Here is a 19,139-nt window from a genome sequence, read left to right on the forward strand (position 1 = left end):
ACAAAATACTGCAATGAGAAAGAGTAAGATTATTAGTGTTTAATTAAGTCAGAACAGGTGGGCAGGCTAGGGAGAACTAGAATGTCCTGTCAGTTTGCTTTGCCCAGAAGCCTTTTCACACCACTAACCACTAACCACATGTCTTTTCCTAATAACTGCAAGTTAAACTCATGTGTTAAAATCATAATAGGCTCTGAGTTTGAGATAAAAAGCAAAACCCAGTTATATTCTGTAAAAAAGATAGCTAAACCAAAATGCTTCTGAAAGACTAAAGGGGAAAACACATATGTGTACATGTATATACACACGTTATGATGTGTATATTTGATCAAAGAACAAATTGAATGTTATATATATATACACACCTCTATTTGTGTGTGTGTGTGTAGGGACTACCAATGGCTCTAAAATAAATCCTAATGAAAATAATAAAATATGTAGAACTGAAAAATGATGAACATAATAGGTATCAAAACTTGTATAACACAGCTAAAGTAGTATTTAGAAGCCTTAAATATTTACATCCGAACTAAAGAATGTCTGAAAAGTAATAAGCTCACAATCTAAGAATTTTGAAAAACTGAAAAAAAGAAAAATATATTTTTAAAATTACTAAAATCAAATATAAACATTATATAAAGAGGACCAACAAAGCTAAACAGTGGTATTTTGAAACAACTTATAAATAAAAAATCTCTGTCAAGGGTGATCAAGAAAATAAAATAGAAGACACAATTAAACAATATTAAACATTAGTTTTTACAAGTGTGTTTCCTTACATCTTAAAACTAAGATTTTTCTATGTGTTTGTTGTTTATTTCTAACATTATATCAGAGAATGTTCTTCATGTTAGACTAATTCTTTGAAATTTGTTAAGGCTTGCCTTCTGGTCTATCACAGGGTAATCTCCAAAAACAATCCTCTATATCCTTGCACAGAATATGCAATTTACACTTATTTGACATCATGTTCATTAAATATTGTTTACACCAAGTTTGTTAATTTTATTGGTTGACTCTTCCATAACTTACTGATTTACTGCCTATGTGATCAAACAGTATTATAGAAAAGTGGAAGGACTATAGAGATAAAAATGCTACAGATATAGATAATAAAGGATACGAACACAGTTATCCAAAATAAATTTGAAAACCTAAACAAAATTGACTATTTCATAGAAAAATCAGTTTATCCAGGGAAAAAGAAAAGAAAGCCTGAGTAGTTCTATAACTATTAAGGAAATGAAATCCGTAACTAAAAAGTCTTTCCACAGAGGAGCCAGATGGTTTAATTGAAGAGACTCGTGTCTTGTGATCTAACACTCTTTCAGGAAAAAGATAAAGTACAGACTTCTTACATGATTTTATGTGTCTCACATAACCTCCATAGCTAAGCCAGAAAATAGTGTAAAAAATCAAAATTATGTGCCAACTGCCTTTATGAACCAGGTTTTAAAAATCTTAACCAACATAATAGCAAACTGAATCCAGAAATATATAAAATATATAATGACATCATGATCAAGTTGTGTTTTCCTCAGGAATTCAAGGGTGGTTTAATATGAGAAAATGAAATTATCACCTTAAATAAAGGAGAAAAACTATATAATTATCTAAATAGAAAAAACATGAAATAATTCAACACCCTTTTATGATTAATACAAGATAAACTATTAGGAACTAGGAACAGAAGGAAACTTCTTTCACTTGATAAAGGGTATGAAAAAAGGACAAACATATTTAATGATTAAATGTTAAAAAGGTCTCTTTAAGGTCATAACAAAACAAAAGAAAGAAAAGTGTAATCATTTCCAGTTGATACAATTACCTGTGTAGAAAACCCAACCATGGATAAATTTTAAGAATTAATGAAACGATCCAGTTTTCTGAATTTAAAATCATTATACAAAATGCTGTTAATTTCTACACATCAAAATAGCTAGAAAATGTAATAAAAAATAAATATGACTTAACAACTAACATATAAAGTAGCCAGGATTAAATAGAACAAAACCTATACAAGCCCTTTATGGAAAAACTACAAAACCTTATAAAAAGACTTAAATATGCAAACTTCAAAAATGGAACCAAATTATGTCCAAGTGGTCTTGGACACTGTTCAGGGAACAATAAACAAATGGATTGAGCAGGTTATATGCTTCCAGGTAAGTAAGACACACTTGTACTTCTCTGTGGAAGTTAAGAATTTTCAAGTGGGTTTAATGTAACTATTATTTTAAGGTGTGAACATGAAACATGACAGCAAGAAATATTACTCATATATTAAAAAGATTATAATGGATACTTCATCAACTACAGGGCTGAAATTTTAAGTTTTTTATACCCCCCCCAAGTAAATAATACTACCATAAATGTAGTTTTAAAGGGGAAAGTGCACCTACACCTTTTAGAGACCTGATGAATTTATCAGAGAGGCCTTATTATATACTAAAACCAGGGCTCTAAGGCCTGGAATGCGGCTACCTAGGCAGATGTCTAAGTACCTTGTACCTTATCACTCTGAGTGCTCTGCATTAAGAGAAGTAGCCCCTCCTCCTATCTGGAACACTGCAGCCTCTTCGTGCCTGGCTTAAGGCAGATGCCTCAGAAGATACTGCTTACCTTCCATAAGATCAGCCTTCACCTTCCCTCATAGCTTATAGGGTAGTAGCTGAGGTCAAATGTCAGCCCAGACTAACTGGGGAGGCACTGGTACAGGAAAAAAAGGTACTGAGCACCAAAAGAGCTGAGGGGCCTGGCCACGATGTACCACTAGGAACCAGAACATCCTGGGAGAAGATCTTGAGGGTGCTTATTGGGGGAATGTTGACTGGATAAGAGTTTACTGATATGTGGGCTCTCTCAGGACTCAGGCTTTAACGTCCTGGCTAGGACACCTGGAGCGGGTCCTAATACACTTGGTCAAGGGCCTGGAAGGAGCAAGACTGGAAGATAAAAGAATTTGGGGGAAGAAGCATGTGAGTGGACTTATGAGAGTGATGTAGTGAACACACTCTGAGGTGACCTCTAATGACTCACACCCTCCTATAATTCTCTTCCTTTGATTACAGTCTCTGACTTGCTTCTAAATACAGCAAAAGTAATAGAAATGTCACTCCCATAACATTATGTTATATAAATAAGATTTCACCTTAGTAGACTGGACAGAGACACCTGATTGGCTCTGAAGAAATAAGTTGCTATGTTATAAAAGGACCGCATGGCAAGGAAGAGCAGGTGGCCTCCAAAGGCAGAGAGCAGCCACTGGCCACCAACCAGTAATAAAACTGGGACTTCAGTCCTAGAGATAAATTTTGCCAACAATGTGAATTAGCTTGGAAGTGAATTCTTCCATTGTTGGGCCCCAGGTAAAAATGCAGCTCGGCCAACACCTTGAGTGCAGCCTTGTGAGACCCTGAGCAGAAGACCTAGTTAAGCTATGCCAGGTCTTCTGGACATGGAAAAATGTGAGATAATAAACATGTGTTGCTTTAAAATGCTAAATTTGTGGTCATTTGTTATGCTGCATAGAAAACTGATACAAATCACAAAATGTGAGCTTTGTGTCTCACAAAGCATCCATCTCAGAAGAGGCACTCATCAACCAGGTGGACAAGACAATTATGCAGTAAATGCCAACTAGTCTTTGTCCTTGTCATCTCAGTGCTCAAAACTGGAGTAAGCATGGTGGCAGGGATGGGCGGCGAAGGAGGCTGTACTTGGGCTCAACAAGGCTCCCTCTTACCAGGCTGGTCTAGCTACTACTTCTGCTGGATGTCTTACTGTCTGCAGCAGAGACTGAAGATGAGCCCTCAGTATGCTACGTCATCTATTCAGTGGCAAACTGGTTACACAGGACCCCTTCACCTTGGAGAGGGCAGCAGGTGATAAGTGTTCCTAGTATGGTTTTGCCTTCTGTACCTGCAGTGCCTTGGGCAGCACTGCTCTCTAAGGAGTGGAGTTGTCTCATTTATCATCATGGGATCCCATGTAAGATTGCTTTGGATCAAAGGAATCTCTTCATGGTAATGGAGATATGAGGAGGAGGATCCACTGGTCGTACCATATACCACCTCATCTAGAAGCTGCTGGTCTGAGATTGTTAAAGTGGCCTCTTAAAGTACCAGTTTGTAATTGCGTGGGACTAAGACATTACTTTAAGATGAGGATTCAGCTTTGAACCAAGCGAGGGTAAGAGTGGCTCCTCCGCCCAGGCTGGTGCAGCTCAGTGGGTTGAGCATGGGCTGCAAACCAAAGCATTGCAGGTTCAATTCCCAGTCAGGGAATATGCCTGGGTTGCAAGCCACGGCCCCCAGCAATCACACATTGATGTTTCTCTCTCTCTTTCTTCCTCCCTTCCCTCTCTAAAAAGAGTGGCTCCTCCCACTATCACTGTGATTGACATGAGGAATTTGCACCAACCTTCATAACCTGAGGTTCTATTGGACCGGAAGTCCTGGTTTTGATTCAGGAGAGAGATGCTTCTTTCAGGAGATCCACTTAGTTAGGCTTCACTAAACCTCAAATTGCTGTTGCCACCTGGTCATGTTTGGCTCCACATACATGTTAAGGAGTCATTACACTGGTGGAGATACAGCTGCTGCTACATGAGTGGGGCAGGGGGATGTATGTCTTGAACTCAGGTGATTCTCTGAGACTCCTCTTGGTGCATTCTTAGCCAGTGAATGGATAACTGTAGCAACCAGAACTCGATGATGACACAGTAACCAGGGGTTTACACACTTCAGGGACAAAAGCTGGTTTTCCCGACTAGTAAAACAACTTAGACCAGCAGAAATGCTGGCCAAGGGAAAGGGAAATTTAGAATGGGTGTTAAAGGAGGGAGGTGACGAATTCCCAGTTACAGACTTAGGATTAATTGCAGTAGTGGATTCTGTAGCTTGTCCTGCTAATCATCTTTCTGTGAGTCCACTTCTTTTAGAAACTGGGACCAGATACCATGTTAAAGAATCAGTGATGATAGTGTAAACTGGACATGGGGGAGGGGTAGATATGAGTGGCACAAATGTTGGAACAGAGCAGATGTTACTAGTGTCTTGTTCTTATCTACTTGACATACACCTTTTCCACACATGGCCAGTCCAACTTCCAACTGCTGGCTGGCATGTGTGACTCTTCATTTCAGGGCTCTTTCTGGATGACAAAACCTATTCTGCCTGAGCACAGGACAGACTGGAAGTTCCAGGGGAATAACTTGTAGGCGTTGATGAACAAATACCCTAGCTCCTTTGCCCTTTAAGAGGGAATAAGTGACGTAAACCAGGTGATGAGAGACAAATACCATATGATTCACATATAAGTGGAACCTAATCAACAAAACAAACAAGCGAGCAAAATAGAACCAGAGACATGGAAATAAAGAACAAACTGACAGTGACCAGAGGGGAGGGGGATGAGGATAAGGTGGAAAAGAAGGGGAAGGGTCATCAAGGAACAGGTATAAAGGACCCATGGACAAAGACAATGGGGTGGGGGGCGTGGCAGAGGACTGAATGTGGGAGGTGGCAGAGGAAAGTAATGGGGAGGAAATGGGGACAACTGTAATTGAACAACAATAAAAAAAAGGGGGGGAGAGGAAATAAATGAGACATACATACCTCAAGTGAACTCCTCAGTGAATTCAGCCCACAGATTTGCTTGATAATATTCCTTTTATTAGCTTCCTTCACATCCCTGCTGTTGTTTTCAGGGTTATTCCCTGTATAAACTATTTGTACTCAAATTTTCATCTGAGGATCTGTTTCTGGCTGAACCAAACCAAGACAAAGTTTAAATGAAGTGCTTAAATATAGTATGATAATTGAAAACTAAATATTGGAAAACCAAAATTCAACAGCTATATTAAGAGTTATCCTAAAAAAAAAAAACATTGTGCAAATATTTAACTCATTTCTATTATAAAATGGAACAGAACTAAATATTTTTCCCAGTTAAAAGGCCCAAGTCAGTGCAAAAGGCCAGAACTGACATGGTTACCTTCCTCGTTTTTAATAAAAGGAGAATCAAACTGTGTAAAACAGCTGAAGTTATTAAACATTTATTGAAAAAGTTTTGTAATTTCTCCATTTTGAATTTACAATATTATCTCTAATATCACATTGTTATATAATGTAATTTGTAATACCACATCATGTGTTTATACTACGATATAATTCAATTCAAAATTTAAAGTTTCCTTACATTTTTAGCTGTTGGAGACTCCTCTACCAGTGTGTCCTGAGGTTTACAGGGGGGCTGACTCCTGGAAAACCTAGCACTCTCTCTGCCTAGGATAGGTTAGCTGCACTTTGGTACATCGTATGCTCTCACAGTAGGTGCTCAGTAAATATCTGTGGAATGAAACCCTTAGTCATTGAAAGGGGAAGTGGTTTTAAAAAGCGGAATTTCTGGAAATCTTGAAGTTTAGTTTTGCAAGAAAAGGAACTGGTCCGGTCTGGGGCCCCCGCAGTAGGTGGGATTCCGTTCCATCCGTACCACAATGCATTGGGTCAGTGGACTACCACCCCGAACTTACCTGGCCGCAGCCCACCCCAGCGGACCCCACTCAGGCTACAGCCACCTCCGGGAACCTCTGGGATCTGTTGAGCGGTTGCCTAGGGAACCTTGGCGGGGAGGGGGGGCGGGGCGGAGCGCAGGATCCTTAGGCGGGCGGGGGCTCAGGGGCGGTGCCTCGGGAGGTGGGACTGTAATTTATTTTAAATGTTCACTTTTTTGCACCTAATTTTGCACATAATTATAATACACTGCATGGAAGGCAATCAGAGAGGACACATGCATTCCAATTGTGTTCACACGTATCAAGTGGAAGAAATCTTAACTTTTTAACGCAGAAGCGCCTGACTCCAAAGCCAGGGCTACACTACACGGCACTGCACTACCCCCGACAGTCCGTTTGTAGAGTTTACCGATGGTTAGCCTGGGCACAAATAGGTGGGAGCGTCCAAATGTCTAACTTTAGGTGAGTAAAAAAAAAAAAAATCTTCGAAGCACACACTCTTCGGACGATAAACGTGAAATACGCAACAAAAAGACATTAAGGGAAACCACTCCGACACTCAGAGGAGCACTATTACAAAGCAGCTTCCAGGAAAACAAAGGCAGAAGTAAAAAGGGAAAAAACAGACTACCTTGGGAATGGATCTATCTACAACTCCGAGAAGCGCTTCAAAAGAAGCAAACCAGTCCCAAACCTTCCCTTTTTCCCAAAAGAAGGACTAAGGAGAGACTTATCTAACCTGGCTACCTTCCCCGCCCACTTTTCTGCTGCCCGCACCAAAGATGGCGCCCTTGGCGCCCTCTCTCCGCTGCACGCAGATTCTGGGAACGGGAACCTCTACCCGACGTCTCTATGGTGTATCCTCCAACCCCGCCCCAGGAGCAGTGGGGCGGGGCTTGCCTGGAGGCTGGGCGTCGGGATCCGGAAACACCTGAGATGTAGGCGGTCATCCACATATTTATCTTTATCTTTAGCGCCCAGGAGGTTTTTTCTCGGCTGGACCCTGTCTAGGGTCTGCAGTGTCTTCTCTCTGGGTCTCCTGGGGCGGTCCGGAGGCTGCCGCCACTTGGGCCACGGCCTGGTGCCCTGTCCAGGAGGCTCCCATTTGCTCAGGCCATGCCTGCAGCCGCCGCTCCCATCATCAGCTCGGTCCAGAAGCTGGTTCTGTATGAGACCAGAGCTGTGAGTACCCGGCGCGGCGGGCGCGGGCGGGAGGTGGGCGGGCGAGCAGGTGTGGGTCTGTACGGTGGAGGCAGGAAACCCCTACCCGCCAGTACCCTCGTCCCAGCTTGGGGACTGTGCCCGAGGGGGCTTCCCCCAGTTATCGCACCCAGGATGCTGGTGATTTTGCTTGTACGAATTTCCACTTAAAAGCAACGGTAGGAGCGCTGTGCAAACAGGTCCTTGTATCTCAGAAACTGTTCATGAGGTTCTTTAGGAGTTACTGGATTCTTTTCAACTTTTGGAAAGTTTATTAGAGTTCTATGGTTCACTATAGAGGGATGGGTGTGAGAAAATATTTTGAATCGATAACTTGTCTGTTTTCCTATTCCATAGCATACTGTCACTATGACGGATGTCAATTACCAGTACTTTTATTCTTGAAATTTTTGGTTTTCTTTATTTGAAAGGAAAATAAAAACTCTTTTCTTTTTAAAGACAGCTGATTTGTTTGGATAAAATTTTTTTGCTTTTCACTTGACTTTTTCCCAATACATTTTTGGTTTGTTTATTTTGTTACTTTAAATGGCCATGTAAACAGTTAATAGCCAGATAAGCAGATCAGTTTTCATATTTAGGTTAGTAGCTCCCTACAATTTAGGGAATGGAGTTTGCAGAAGTACAGTATATATATTTTGTCATTTGTGTGATTGGAAAATAAAGTATAGCTTTTCTGAACTGGGGTTTATGGTCTGCTTTTAAAATTACACTTCATGATAACAGATTGTATATAAAAAGATGTCTTATGCTATGGAGTGTCTTATGGCACACAGTAAGTGGAACTTGTCTTCATTAGAGAGAGTACAAGAAGATACTTACCTTAACAGATTCTCCATTTTAACATGGTCGTAATAGCATGTCTGCCTCAGGTCATCATTAGTGTAGAAACTCTGTTGATCCTAAATAAATTTCACTGACAATTTCATTTGATCAGATCCAGACCCGAAGATGAAATTATTTAATATAGTGTATTTGCAAATATTTTAGTTCTTTGAGTACAGTCATACAGAAGTATCATTTTGACATTGAAGCAAAACTTTCTGCTTTATATGCAATGTGCTGGTAAGTAGTTAGAAACATAGATTATTTAGAAACATAAGTATTGCTCTGAAAACACAGAAATTTCAGCCCATTAATAAGCTGAACATTCACAGGGACTGCCTGAGATGTTAGTGTTCTTTGTAAAGCAGTTCGTGTTACAGGACTCTTCTGCTCAGAAACCTTCAGTAGCCCCCATTCTGAGGAGAGTAAATGCTGAATTCCTTAGTTTGTCATTCAAAATCATATATGATTGGTCCTGAACTTGTCTGTTTGGTCTTACATCTAATTTAATATCAGTTCAGCAAACACTTATTGAGGATTAACAACGTGCTTTTCTGTGCCTGATTCTGCAGTAAAATTGCATTTCTTTCAGTTCCCTATATCTTTGTGTTCTTCTGCTCTTCTCTCATCTTGTAATGCCGCACACCTTCTTTTGTCAAAATTTTGCTGGTCCTCAAAGCATTGATCTGGTACAGTGACTTGTAGAACTCATAGCTGTGATGCCTCTCAGTCATCTTAGTAATGGAAACTAACTCTGGCCAACTTAGAGATCAAAGGTGAGTTTATCTCAAGGACCCATTGCATAGAAGAATCATTAGAGGAGCCTAACTCCCCAACCTGGGGGAGGGCAGAAAGGGGACAGCAGGGCTTGAGGACCCTCTCAGAGCGCTGTCAAGGACATAAATGGTGCTAGGAGAAGGAATCTGATTGACTCAGCTATAATTGGGAATCAGCCCCTGTGTGGACAAACCATGGTGGCCAGGAATGACATGGCAGGAATGACTTTTCTGTGGACACACCCCTTTGTTTCAGGGAATGGTTGGGCCAGGGCAACCACCAGAGAAATGTTTGCTGCATTTAATCATTGAACCTCAGTTTCTTCATCAGTACAGTTGGCAATTCTTTTTTTTTTTTATTTTTATTTTTTGACTTCAGCAAAGATATAAGCAGAAAGATTATTTTTGAATAATAAGCTGAAAGTTTAAGGGACGTCAATAATTTTAAAAAGAAGCAACTAAGATCCTAGGAATTAAAAAAATAATAGATTGTAGCAGGTTGTATTATTCTAGTGGATGTTGCCAACAGGAGATCTAGCAACCTGAAGTTATCACGGGTGAAATGGTAGTTTACTTCAGATGATTTCCAACTTATAATTCTCGCTTAATATTATGAGGCCCCAGGGATCTTACCCTTGCCATAAGTGATGACCATTTTATAACAGAGAAATGTAATGGTTGACTTTAAAATTGGTAGCTGAACAGAACTGTGGTGGATTTCTGTGTCTGCATATGTATTTTGCTGGGGTGAGGTTATTAGGACAATCTTTACTTCTGCTAGCTCAAAATTGTTTGTACGTATGCGTGCTGGTAGGTAGGTATGTGTTTATTTAATTCCAGCCTTGTTCCAAAAGAATTCAAGGAAGCTTCTCCTTCCTTTCTACCCCATCATACAAAATAGAATAAAATAAGTAAGAATCACATCATGAGAAAGGCAGCTTACTTAATTAGCCTTGATATTAGCCTTGATTAGTGTAATTGGGAAATGGAATAGAACAACATAGGACGTGGTTGGCTCAGGGGTTGGAGCAGGGGGCTAAATGATGGAAAGTGGGAGAGGGAAGCATAGCCGATTTGGAGGGTGTGGGTGGAGGTGCCAGTTTCACACTTGTTTCTAGAGGATTTGGAAGCTTCCCCATCTGTAAGGCTCTGACCCTGTCAGGAGTGGTCTGGAGTCACCCGTTTTGACTGTTGGAGGCCGGTTTCCCTCTCTGGGCTACATCACTGACTGTGGGATGGCTGGAATAGTGAGGGGGCGGGTCTGAAATGCTGTTCGATTGGGAGAAGTAACTTCATGTGATTTTTAAAAATAGTGTCTTTATTCTGAAAGTTCAAGTGAAGGTGAACATTAATTGATGCTGTCAGACAACCTAAAATTTCTTTTTCAAGGAGGCAGATTTTCTTCCCTCAGATGAAAAGTGAGTGATTAATTAGCCTGTCATTCTGAAAGGAGATAAAAGTGTAAGTAGATACTGAGTTTCCTTTTAAATGGGTTACCTATTGTATTCCCTTTGGAGTTCATGTATATATTTTAGAAACACATTCATCTTACACTAAGTCACCCCTGTTAAAGTTACCTACTGAAATTTTGAGCGTTTCCTTGAACATTGATGCTTAGCTTTTGGAAGCTCTGATCACTTTGTCTTAAAGGGAATTTTAATATAGTTTGTTTTGGTATATAATTCTTCACCCCAACTCCTGATACTTCTCCCCCCAGCATATCAACAAACACACACACCAGTGTGTCCCCAGCAGAGGGGGGTCATCTGCTCCCTCATGTATGAGCACATTCAGGCTGTCCAGCTGAGGCAAGCCTGACTGATGGAAATCCTGGACCCTTCAATATGTGCTCTTTCCTTCTCTGCTGCTTTTGGGCATTTTGTTTACCTCCCTTTCCACTGCCACTATTTGAAGTTCAGACTGCTAGTACTTAAGATGATCTTTCCTTCTCTCTACAATCCCTAATTCTTACTGAGAACTTACAATGAATTCAACCTCAACTTTCCCAGATATGCAAGTCTCCTCTCAGCACACTCACACACATTGGGTGTTCTTACTGGTTTCATCTCCTTGAAGCAATGGCTCCTGCCTGGGCTGGCTGCTCCCAAGGCCTGCCGCCCAGCTGGTATCCTGCTCCCGTCACCACTGTGATGGGAGCGATGCCTCTTGTAAGAGTAGAGCCTCTCAGGATGATGTCCTCATTTTTCCAGAGGCTGTGTTTTTCTCTTTCTTGATTTTCGCCCTCATTTTGGTGGAGCACCTCTTCCAATTGCTTCATGAGGAAGGATCATGGACAGTAATACTTTGGAGCCCATGCATGTGTGAAAATGTCCTTATCCTATCCTCATGTTTCATGGATAGATTTAACTTACATTAAAGATTGAAAGTAATTGTCCCTTACAATTTTGAAGGTATTATGTCCCTGTCTTCCACCTTCCAGTGTTGTTAAGAATTTCTTGATCTTTAGTTTGAAGCTGGTTTTTTTAACCTGTGTAGAAGCTTGTGGTATCTTTTTTATCTTTAGTTTTCTGAGATTTTATATTTCTGTCTCCAGAGAAAAGAGATGCCACAAATTTCCACACTTTTTGGAGATTCTGTGATGTAAATTGGGTTGCTTCTTGACTTCCTCACTGCCAGCTTAGGTATGGTTTTCAGTTTTAAATGATTTTTTTTTTTTTTTTTGCTTCTGCTGTCTCCCTCATTCCTCCTATGGCTCTTTGGGCTTTTGTTAAAAAACAAAAACAAAAACAAAAAACAAAACTTCATACTTTTCATGAGGTGTTTGGAGGGACAGAGGTGGTCACTCTCCTGTCTTTGCCCAGAAGGCTACCCATCTGCTCTTCAGCCAGCTCTGTCATGGATTTGGCTCCACTTCCTCACTGAGGCTGCCCAGGGACAGGCCACTCACCAGTTCGTATTGTCAGATCCTTGGGGCGCTTCTCTCTCTTCACCTCCCTGGACTTCTCCACTACATTTGATGTGAATGTGACTGCTCCCTCCCTTCCCAAATGATCTCCTCCGTTGCTTGAAGCCTCTACCGTGTCCTCAGTTTTTCCTGATCCCTGGCCCTTCCTTTCAGTCTTCTCAACTGATTCCTTCCATATCCAGCCTCTAAAAAATACAGTCCCTCAGCTTAGTTTTGGGGCTCTGCCTCTACCTTCACTCTCCCTAGTCCATCTAAGCCAGTCCCTGACTTCAAATGCCATGCATGTGCTGATAACACCCACCGAGATCTCTCTCCTTTCAGCTCCAGGTTCATGCAAAGTTCCCATCTGATCTCTCTGGGCACATTGCAAACAGAACTCTTGGTTTACCCTCAAGCTTGTTTCTTTTCCAATCCTCCCTACATCAGTAAGTGGTGCCACCATCTAGCGAGTTGCTTGCAGAGAAGTCATTGGGGCAGTTGGTCCCTTTTTTGATCTAATCCATTAGCAAGTGATAACTCCAAAGTCTATCTTCAATTTATCTTTTCCCTCAAGTGTCTAGACCTGTGCCTGGCATGTACGAGACATTCACTAATAAATAGTCAAATCAATGATGTCAATAGAAACCCAGGAAAATTGGTGTAAAAAAATGTGGCTCCTTGAACATGTTGAGATCATGGAAGACAAAGACAGGGGGCCGAGTGCATGATCTGTAATTGGATTCTGGTTTTTAGAAAACCAGGCATAACGGATATTCACGTGGGGAAATTTGAATATGGGTTGTATATAGATAATGTTGTATCAGTGATATTATGATTATGTAGGTATCCTTGTTTTTAGGAAATACAGTTGAGGTCTTTAGGGGTAGTGTGTCATGACACCTGCAACTTGTTTTGAAATGGTTCAGAAGAGTAAAGCTTGTGTCAAGAGGGAGGGAGTTAGTAAACAAATGTAGCAAAATGTTAACAATCTAAGTGAAGGGTATATGGGGTTTGTATATTGTATATTCTATTTGTCTTACAGTGGGTTTCAAAAATTCTCAAAATAAAAAATTAGAAAAAAATCAGCAGTGGAGAAGATTTTAAGGAAAAGATATTTCAGGGCAATTTTTAGGTCCCCAAATGCTGAAATACATTTTGAAGCAAAATACTAACTGTAACAAAGTCTGAGGATACACATAGTTATAGAGTTGATATATTTAACAGGAAGGAAATAAAACCAGGTAGAAATAAGGCCTTTCTGGAAAACTTACCATTTTTTAAAACTTTGGTGTGCACATCGATGGCCAGCTGCCCACGAGAGGGCAGTGCACCAGAGTGATCCTGCCCAGAGCAGGCCAGCGGAGGACTGTGGCTTTCTTTCCCACATAGCTGGCTCCACAAGAGGTCGCTCTTCTCTGCACAAACATTCTTAGGATCCGCACACCACTTCAGAAGAGAGAAAATGTAGTTAGACCGCTTCCTGATTCTTTCCCTCAGCTCAGATCTGCTTTGGCTCCTCTGCTTTCTGGAGTCCTTCAAGGGGTCAGTACGGGAGCTGTACGTCTCCCCTCCCATGAGTCTGCCCCAAAGCCAGTAATGAATTTGCCCACTAGGCCCTGGGAAATTAAATCTGCCCTTTTATTACAAACTGCCAAATCATAGTCCTACTGCAATTCATCTTTAGGTTTCCTAGGATCTGTTAAGAGTCTAGGAATTCCACTTGGGATTTTACCTCCCTTAAAGCTGTGATGTGCCTCCTTACCGAGTGGCTGACTCAGAAGAGCTGCTCTTCTGCGTGCTTGCACAGAAAGGATGGGTAGTGTAAATGTAGAAAGCTACCCAGCATGTGAAATGATTGGTCTGTGGTAGGTGGTTGTCCTGTCACCTGACTTTCACCCAGTGCCTGTGGAATGGGACTGTGCAACTAGGACAGAGTTAAACACCACAGAGGTTAGGGTGTTAGCCCCAGTCTCCTAAGCTGCTTATAATTAGGTGAAGCATGCAGACGAGTATGTTTAGACAAGGCCTTCCAAAGTAAGAGCTAAATTTAGATATAAATAAAATGTCTTTGCTGGGGCAGGTGATGAGAGGATTGCTGCCGGTGGAGAGGGTGGGCAGTCATTTGTCCTATTTTGGCTCAGTACAGCAAGTCCTGTGTAGAGGTCCTTCAAGTCCAAACTCAACACCAGGACAACGCCAGCCTCTTTGGATAGCTTGCTCTGACTTTCCTCAGATAAACTGTGCTCCTCCTGTGTCGTCCAGTTCATGCCTCGATTACAGACCACTGTTCGTGGTTGTTGATTTGCATGTTCTCTCCTGAGGACAAAGACCGACTATTAATAGATTTGTACGTTCTTCCATTTTCTGGTTCCATGCTGGTCCTGCATTATGCTTTTATTCCTCTGGGGTAGTTTTCTTTCCTGTTTGTTTGTTTGTTTATTGTCCTTTTCTCCGATACAGCAGCATAGACTTGCTGATGCCTTATGAATGAAAGAGAGGCAAGGAGCTGTCGCTCATCGAGTGCCTTGTTTCTGTTCAGCACTGTTTAGTCAGGTGTTTTGTGAGCTTGTTGTCACTTAACCTTGTTCTTCTCACAAAGGGGGAGAAGTGGGAAGCATCTTCCCCTTTGACGTCGTCAGCACTTGCCGTTTCCTCTCTCAGAGCTTTTTTCCTGAAGTCCTCAAGAAGGGGGCCCTCTTTTCTGACCCCAACCGTGCAGTTTACAAACCATTCTTCTGAAGTTGATTTTACTACTTTGGTTACCGCCCCTCTCCTCTCAGTGGGGGGTAGGGTCTCCGGGAAGGAATTACTGAGGCCAGTGGACAGTCTTTGACCCCCTCCCTCTCTCTGTCTCTCTGCTCTTATAGCTGCTCCCCCAGCACATCCAGTCCTAGACCGCTGATATGAGCATGTGTCTCAATGGAGTTCACTAGTTTTTATCATAATTGTTTTTCCCCACCTCGTTATAACTGGTACTGTCATCCAAACCCTGCCTCCCCAGGAGAGGAAGAACTGATTCAGTCCTTTGGTTAGCCTTCTTCTTGAGATAGGCTAACCCAGCGTCTTTTACCGTAGTTTTGTTCTTTATAAGCTGAAAGCCTAGACCAGACCTTTATAAACAGATATATACTTAATAAGTAGAAACCTATTTATTTCTACAGACTTAGTTTTAAAACAATAAAACCAAGCGCTCGTATCCTGATATACAGTAAAGTCTTACTTTTAAAAGTCTTACCCATCCTTATTTAAGGCTCAGTTCGGGTCCTGACATCCCTGGCAGGCTCTGCATCCCTAGTAACCCACGTCCATCTTCCTTGCTCTGGATTGCCGTGGTCTGTGTGCTTCAGGGGGTTGTTCACCGGGAGACTTCCACTGAGGTGACCTGTGTACCGCGCCCCCATCTGGCCAGCGAGGTGGTGATAGGCCAGTTGATTGCAGTAGTGTCTATAGTCTGCAGTCTTGGAGACGTGCCATATTTTAGAGGACATTTTTGAAGCAAAATATCTTTAAATAATTTTTGCTATTGGAGGCTTAGTTATTTTCTTAAATGAAACTTTAAAATTATCCATCTTGTTTAGGGTTTCTTAAATGCCTTCTCATTTAAATATAAGGTTATTATTTTTCTACAGTTCTATTATTTGTTTTGCTCTCAGTATTCATATAAGAAGACTAATGTGTTCAGGTAAAATGCTCCGAGAAAGTGTCTCAGAAAAGAAAGACTATTAATTATTTCTGGTAGCTTATCTATAAAAAGCCATTTAGGAAAGTACACTCATTTTAATCTTTTATAGGACTTTGGGGTAGATTTTTATAGTTGCTATATTAAAGTCATTTTCAGTCATCTATGGAAAATTTGTAAAGATTTATTTGATAAAATATAAATATTTTAATAGTGATAATTATCTCAGCATTCCTAATTATACATTGAGCTTTCTAATTCTTACCAGGGCTGCTTCTTCCTGGGAAATGTTAAATAGCAGTCTCCCATCAGTTAGCTTTATCTCCATGTAATATGATGAAGTCCGTCTGACCCAGTCCCTGGGTACATTTTAGATACCACAGTATCTCACACCACTAAGGATATTTCAGTGTTAAAACCGACCTTTTGAACCAGGCTTTCTTTAATCTGCTAGTGATTCTTAACAGCAATATTTCTTTAAAAAAGTAACTTCACTTTATTAATGTATTTAATTTCAAAAACTGATGTGATTATTAAATGTGTGCAAACCAGAATGCCTTAAAAAACTAATGACATTTCTTTTTACTTATAGAGATACTTTCTAGTTGGGAGCAATCATGCAGAAACAAAATATCGTGTTTTGAAAATTGATAGAACAGAACCAAAGGATTTGGTCATAATTGATGATAGGGTAAGTGAGTATCTTGCAAACCTGAATACAAACAGAAACTTTGTACTTGTTTAAAGGATAGGAAGTATCCTTATACCTTCTAGTGATATATAATTTTTAATTATGCATCTAAAAATTACTGTTAACTTTCATGATTGGCTAGAATTTGAATCTCTAATGTGGTTTCTAGAAATTACTGATGTCAAGCAGTATGCTAGAAGTGCACTTTGTTCCTCATTTTGATTTGTTTTACAAAGCAAACTCTTCAGATAAGAATATATTTTCTTAAAGAAGTGACACTTTAATAACTCAATTAACTTCTAATATTGTATCCACCAAAGAGGTTATTTGTTACTGTGCTTTAATGTGAAGGTACTTGAAGTCAGAGAGGACTTCTATACTGCAGACTTTATTATGCTGCTAAAAATCACCTGTAGGGCCTCTTCTGATGACTTACTATGCACTAGAGAAATGGGAAGCTGTTCTTATCCAGATGTTGTATTATCCAGAGTCAGGAATATGAGACTTAATTCAGATGGCACAAAACCATGAGGCTGTTAGTTAAAGGAAAAAAACCATATTGTCTATGGTGTGTGGAACAGTTAATTTTGACTCCTTCAAATGAAAGAACTTAACTTACCCTTTGTAGCCTTTGTTCCTGCCTGTGAATATTTTTGAATCCATGTAGATTCTTGGTTTTTCAAATACATTAGTAGCTACAGTTTGGAACTCATTTTCACTAAGCAAAACTATTTTCTGTGTTTTAACAGTTTTAGATAGATTCTATTTTGTGATTTCCTGCACTCCAGGGTCTTGTGGCCTTTTCCACTGCCCAAATCTGGGAGTTTTTATTAATAATAATGTAATAATTCTTGGCTTTATTTGGGAGAAGGAATAGTTGAGCAGGAATCTCTTTGAGCTTCTAAGAAAAGCTATGGGCTTTCTTATAAAAATGCACATATGCACATATAACCAGAACTTGGCATATAATTTTAAGGGGTTTACAGATTTCTTGAAATTTTTCATTGGATCCCTTAAATCTCTGGTTCAAAAAATAAGGTTTTTATACAGTTTTTTAATAGAGCAACACGATTCAGTAACTACCCTTAATTGCTAATGTTAAAGAATTTGTTGGCTTTTTAAAATTGTAGCTTAGTCTTGCACTTATTGTACACTTTTCTGTGAAATAGCTATGATGCTTGCAGGCAACTTTTAATTTTCAGGGATAAAGAATAAATAATCCACCTAAAAAGTAAGCACAACCTTACAGACTGAGTTTGCTTGTTTTTAGCATGTGTACACTCCACAAGAAGTGAGAGAGCTCCTCGGCCGCTTGGATCTGGGAAACAGAACCAAGATGGGGCAGAAAGGGTCCTCTGGCTTGTTCCGAGCTGTTTCTGCTTTTGGTATTGTAGGTAAGAAATGCGCTTCCCCCTTCCTGCCTCTTTCTTTAAAAATCTGCATAGACTACATACAAAGAGTGTGGAAGCTTATATGGCTTTATAATTATAACCGATCGTCTGTGGCATTGGTTGTTTAACACTTCATTACTCATCAGTCATACATCAAACAGCCGTTATATAGCATCTGCTGTGTGCCCAGCACCATACTCAGTTTCACACAGGATATGAACAGATAATACAGAAACAGTTTGGACCTTTAACGGGTTTGCTGTCTGTCTTGTTGAGGAATGAAAAAGTAAAAATGAGCATGGACGGTGCACATCTACCCTGTCATTTATCACCTGGAAAAACAGACCCAGATAAAACCAGCGATAAAACGAGCAGGAGTTTCTCCCCAGGACCTGCTGAAGCATGAAGTGTCATAACCCCTTCTCTGAATGACCGTTGCTTTCTTAATCACTGAGTAACTCTGTCCTCTAGGATCACAGACTATCCGAAACTTGCTGTTTTAAACTACATCAGTGAGAGAAAACATTCCCTTCTTGCCTGGATGATCTCAGTCACTTTGACACAGAGAAGCAGCCTTGATTTGCAGCCCAGAGGCAGAGCTTCATATAAGGAGTTTCTGGGGACAATAGTCCACAGATGTGCTGTTGTTTTCAAGGAAACAGGACCCTGAGTCAGCGTCATAGTCCAGACTTGATATTGGTCTCTTTACATGCAGTCCTGCTTTGGTTTGAGCCTCTTCATTTAAATGTTACCTAAACTCTTCCCTTAAGCCCTGACACATATGGCTCAGTTGGTTGGAGATTCATCCTGTAGACTGAAAGGTTGTGGGTTTGATTCCTGGTCAGGGCGCATAACTAGGTTGTGGGTTCGGTCCCCAGTCAGGGTGCATGCGAGAGGTAACCGTCAATGTTTCTCTCCCATCAATGTTTCTCTCCCTGTCTCCCTCCCTCCCTTCCCCTCTCCCTAAAATCAATAAGAATGTTCTCAGGCGAGGTTAAAATATATTAAACTCTTCCCTTAAACCATATAATAACTCTACTTGAATTATTCACGAACAGATATAGGTATGGGTTTGGCCTATAAAAAATCTGCTCTGTGGCTTGTGGGGCATTTGTGAGTGCCCCACAGTTTATCCAG

At 40.6% G+C, this 19,139-nt stretch overlaps 1 protein-coding gene across 1 annotated transcript in view; it reads left to right on the forward strand.

The window, feature by feature from the left end:
• The first annotated feature begins 7,413 nt into the window (after nt 1–7,413).
• Nucleotides 7,414–19,139, forward strand: part of FIG4 (FIG4 phosphoinositide 5-phosphatase) — a 102,319-nt gene continuing 90,593 nt past the window's right edge. The window contains exons 1-3 of the mRNA XM_045844078.1: nt 7,414–7,699; nt 16,513–16,611; nt 17,882–18,005. Of these exons, the coding sequence (XP_045700034.1) occupies nt 7,634–7,699; nt 16,513–16,611; nt 17,882–18,005 (289 nt within the window). The 5' untranslated portion in view covers nt 7,414–7,633. The remainder of the gene's footprint in view (nt 7,700–16,512; nt 16,612–17,881; nt 18,006–19,139) is intronic.

Source organism: Phyllostomus hastatus, unplaced genomic scaffold (genome assembly GCF_019186645.2).
Source record: "Phyllostomus hastatus isolate PE091 unplaced genomic scaffold, TTU_PhHast_1.1 phas_contig_40, whole genome shotgun sequence".
NCBI classification, from domain to species: domain Eukaryota; kingdom Metazoa; phylum Chordata; class Mammalia; order Chiroptera; family Phyllostomidae; genus Phyllostomus; species Phyllostomus hastatus.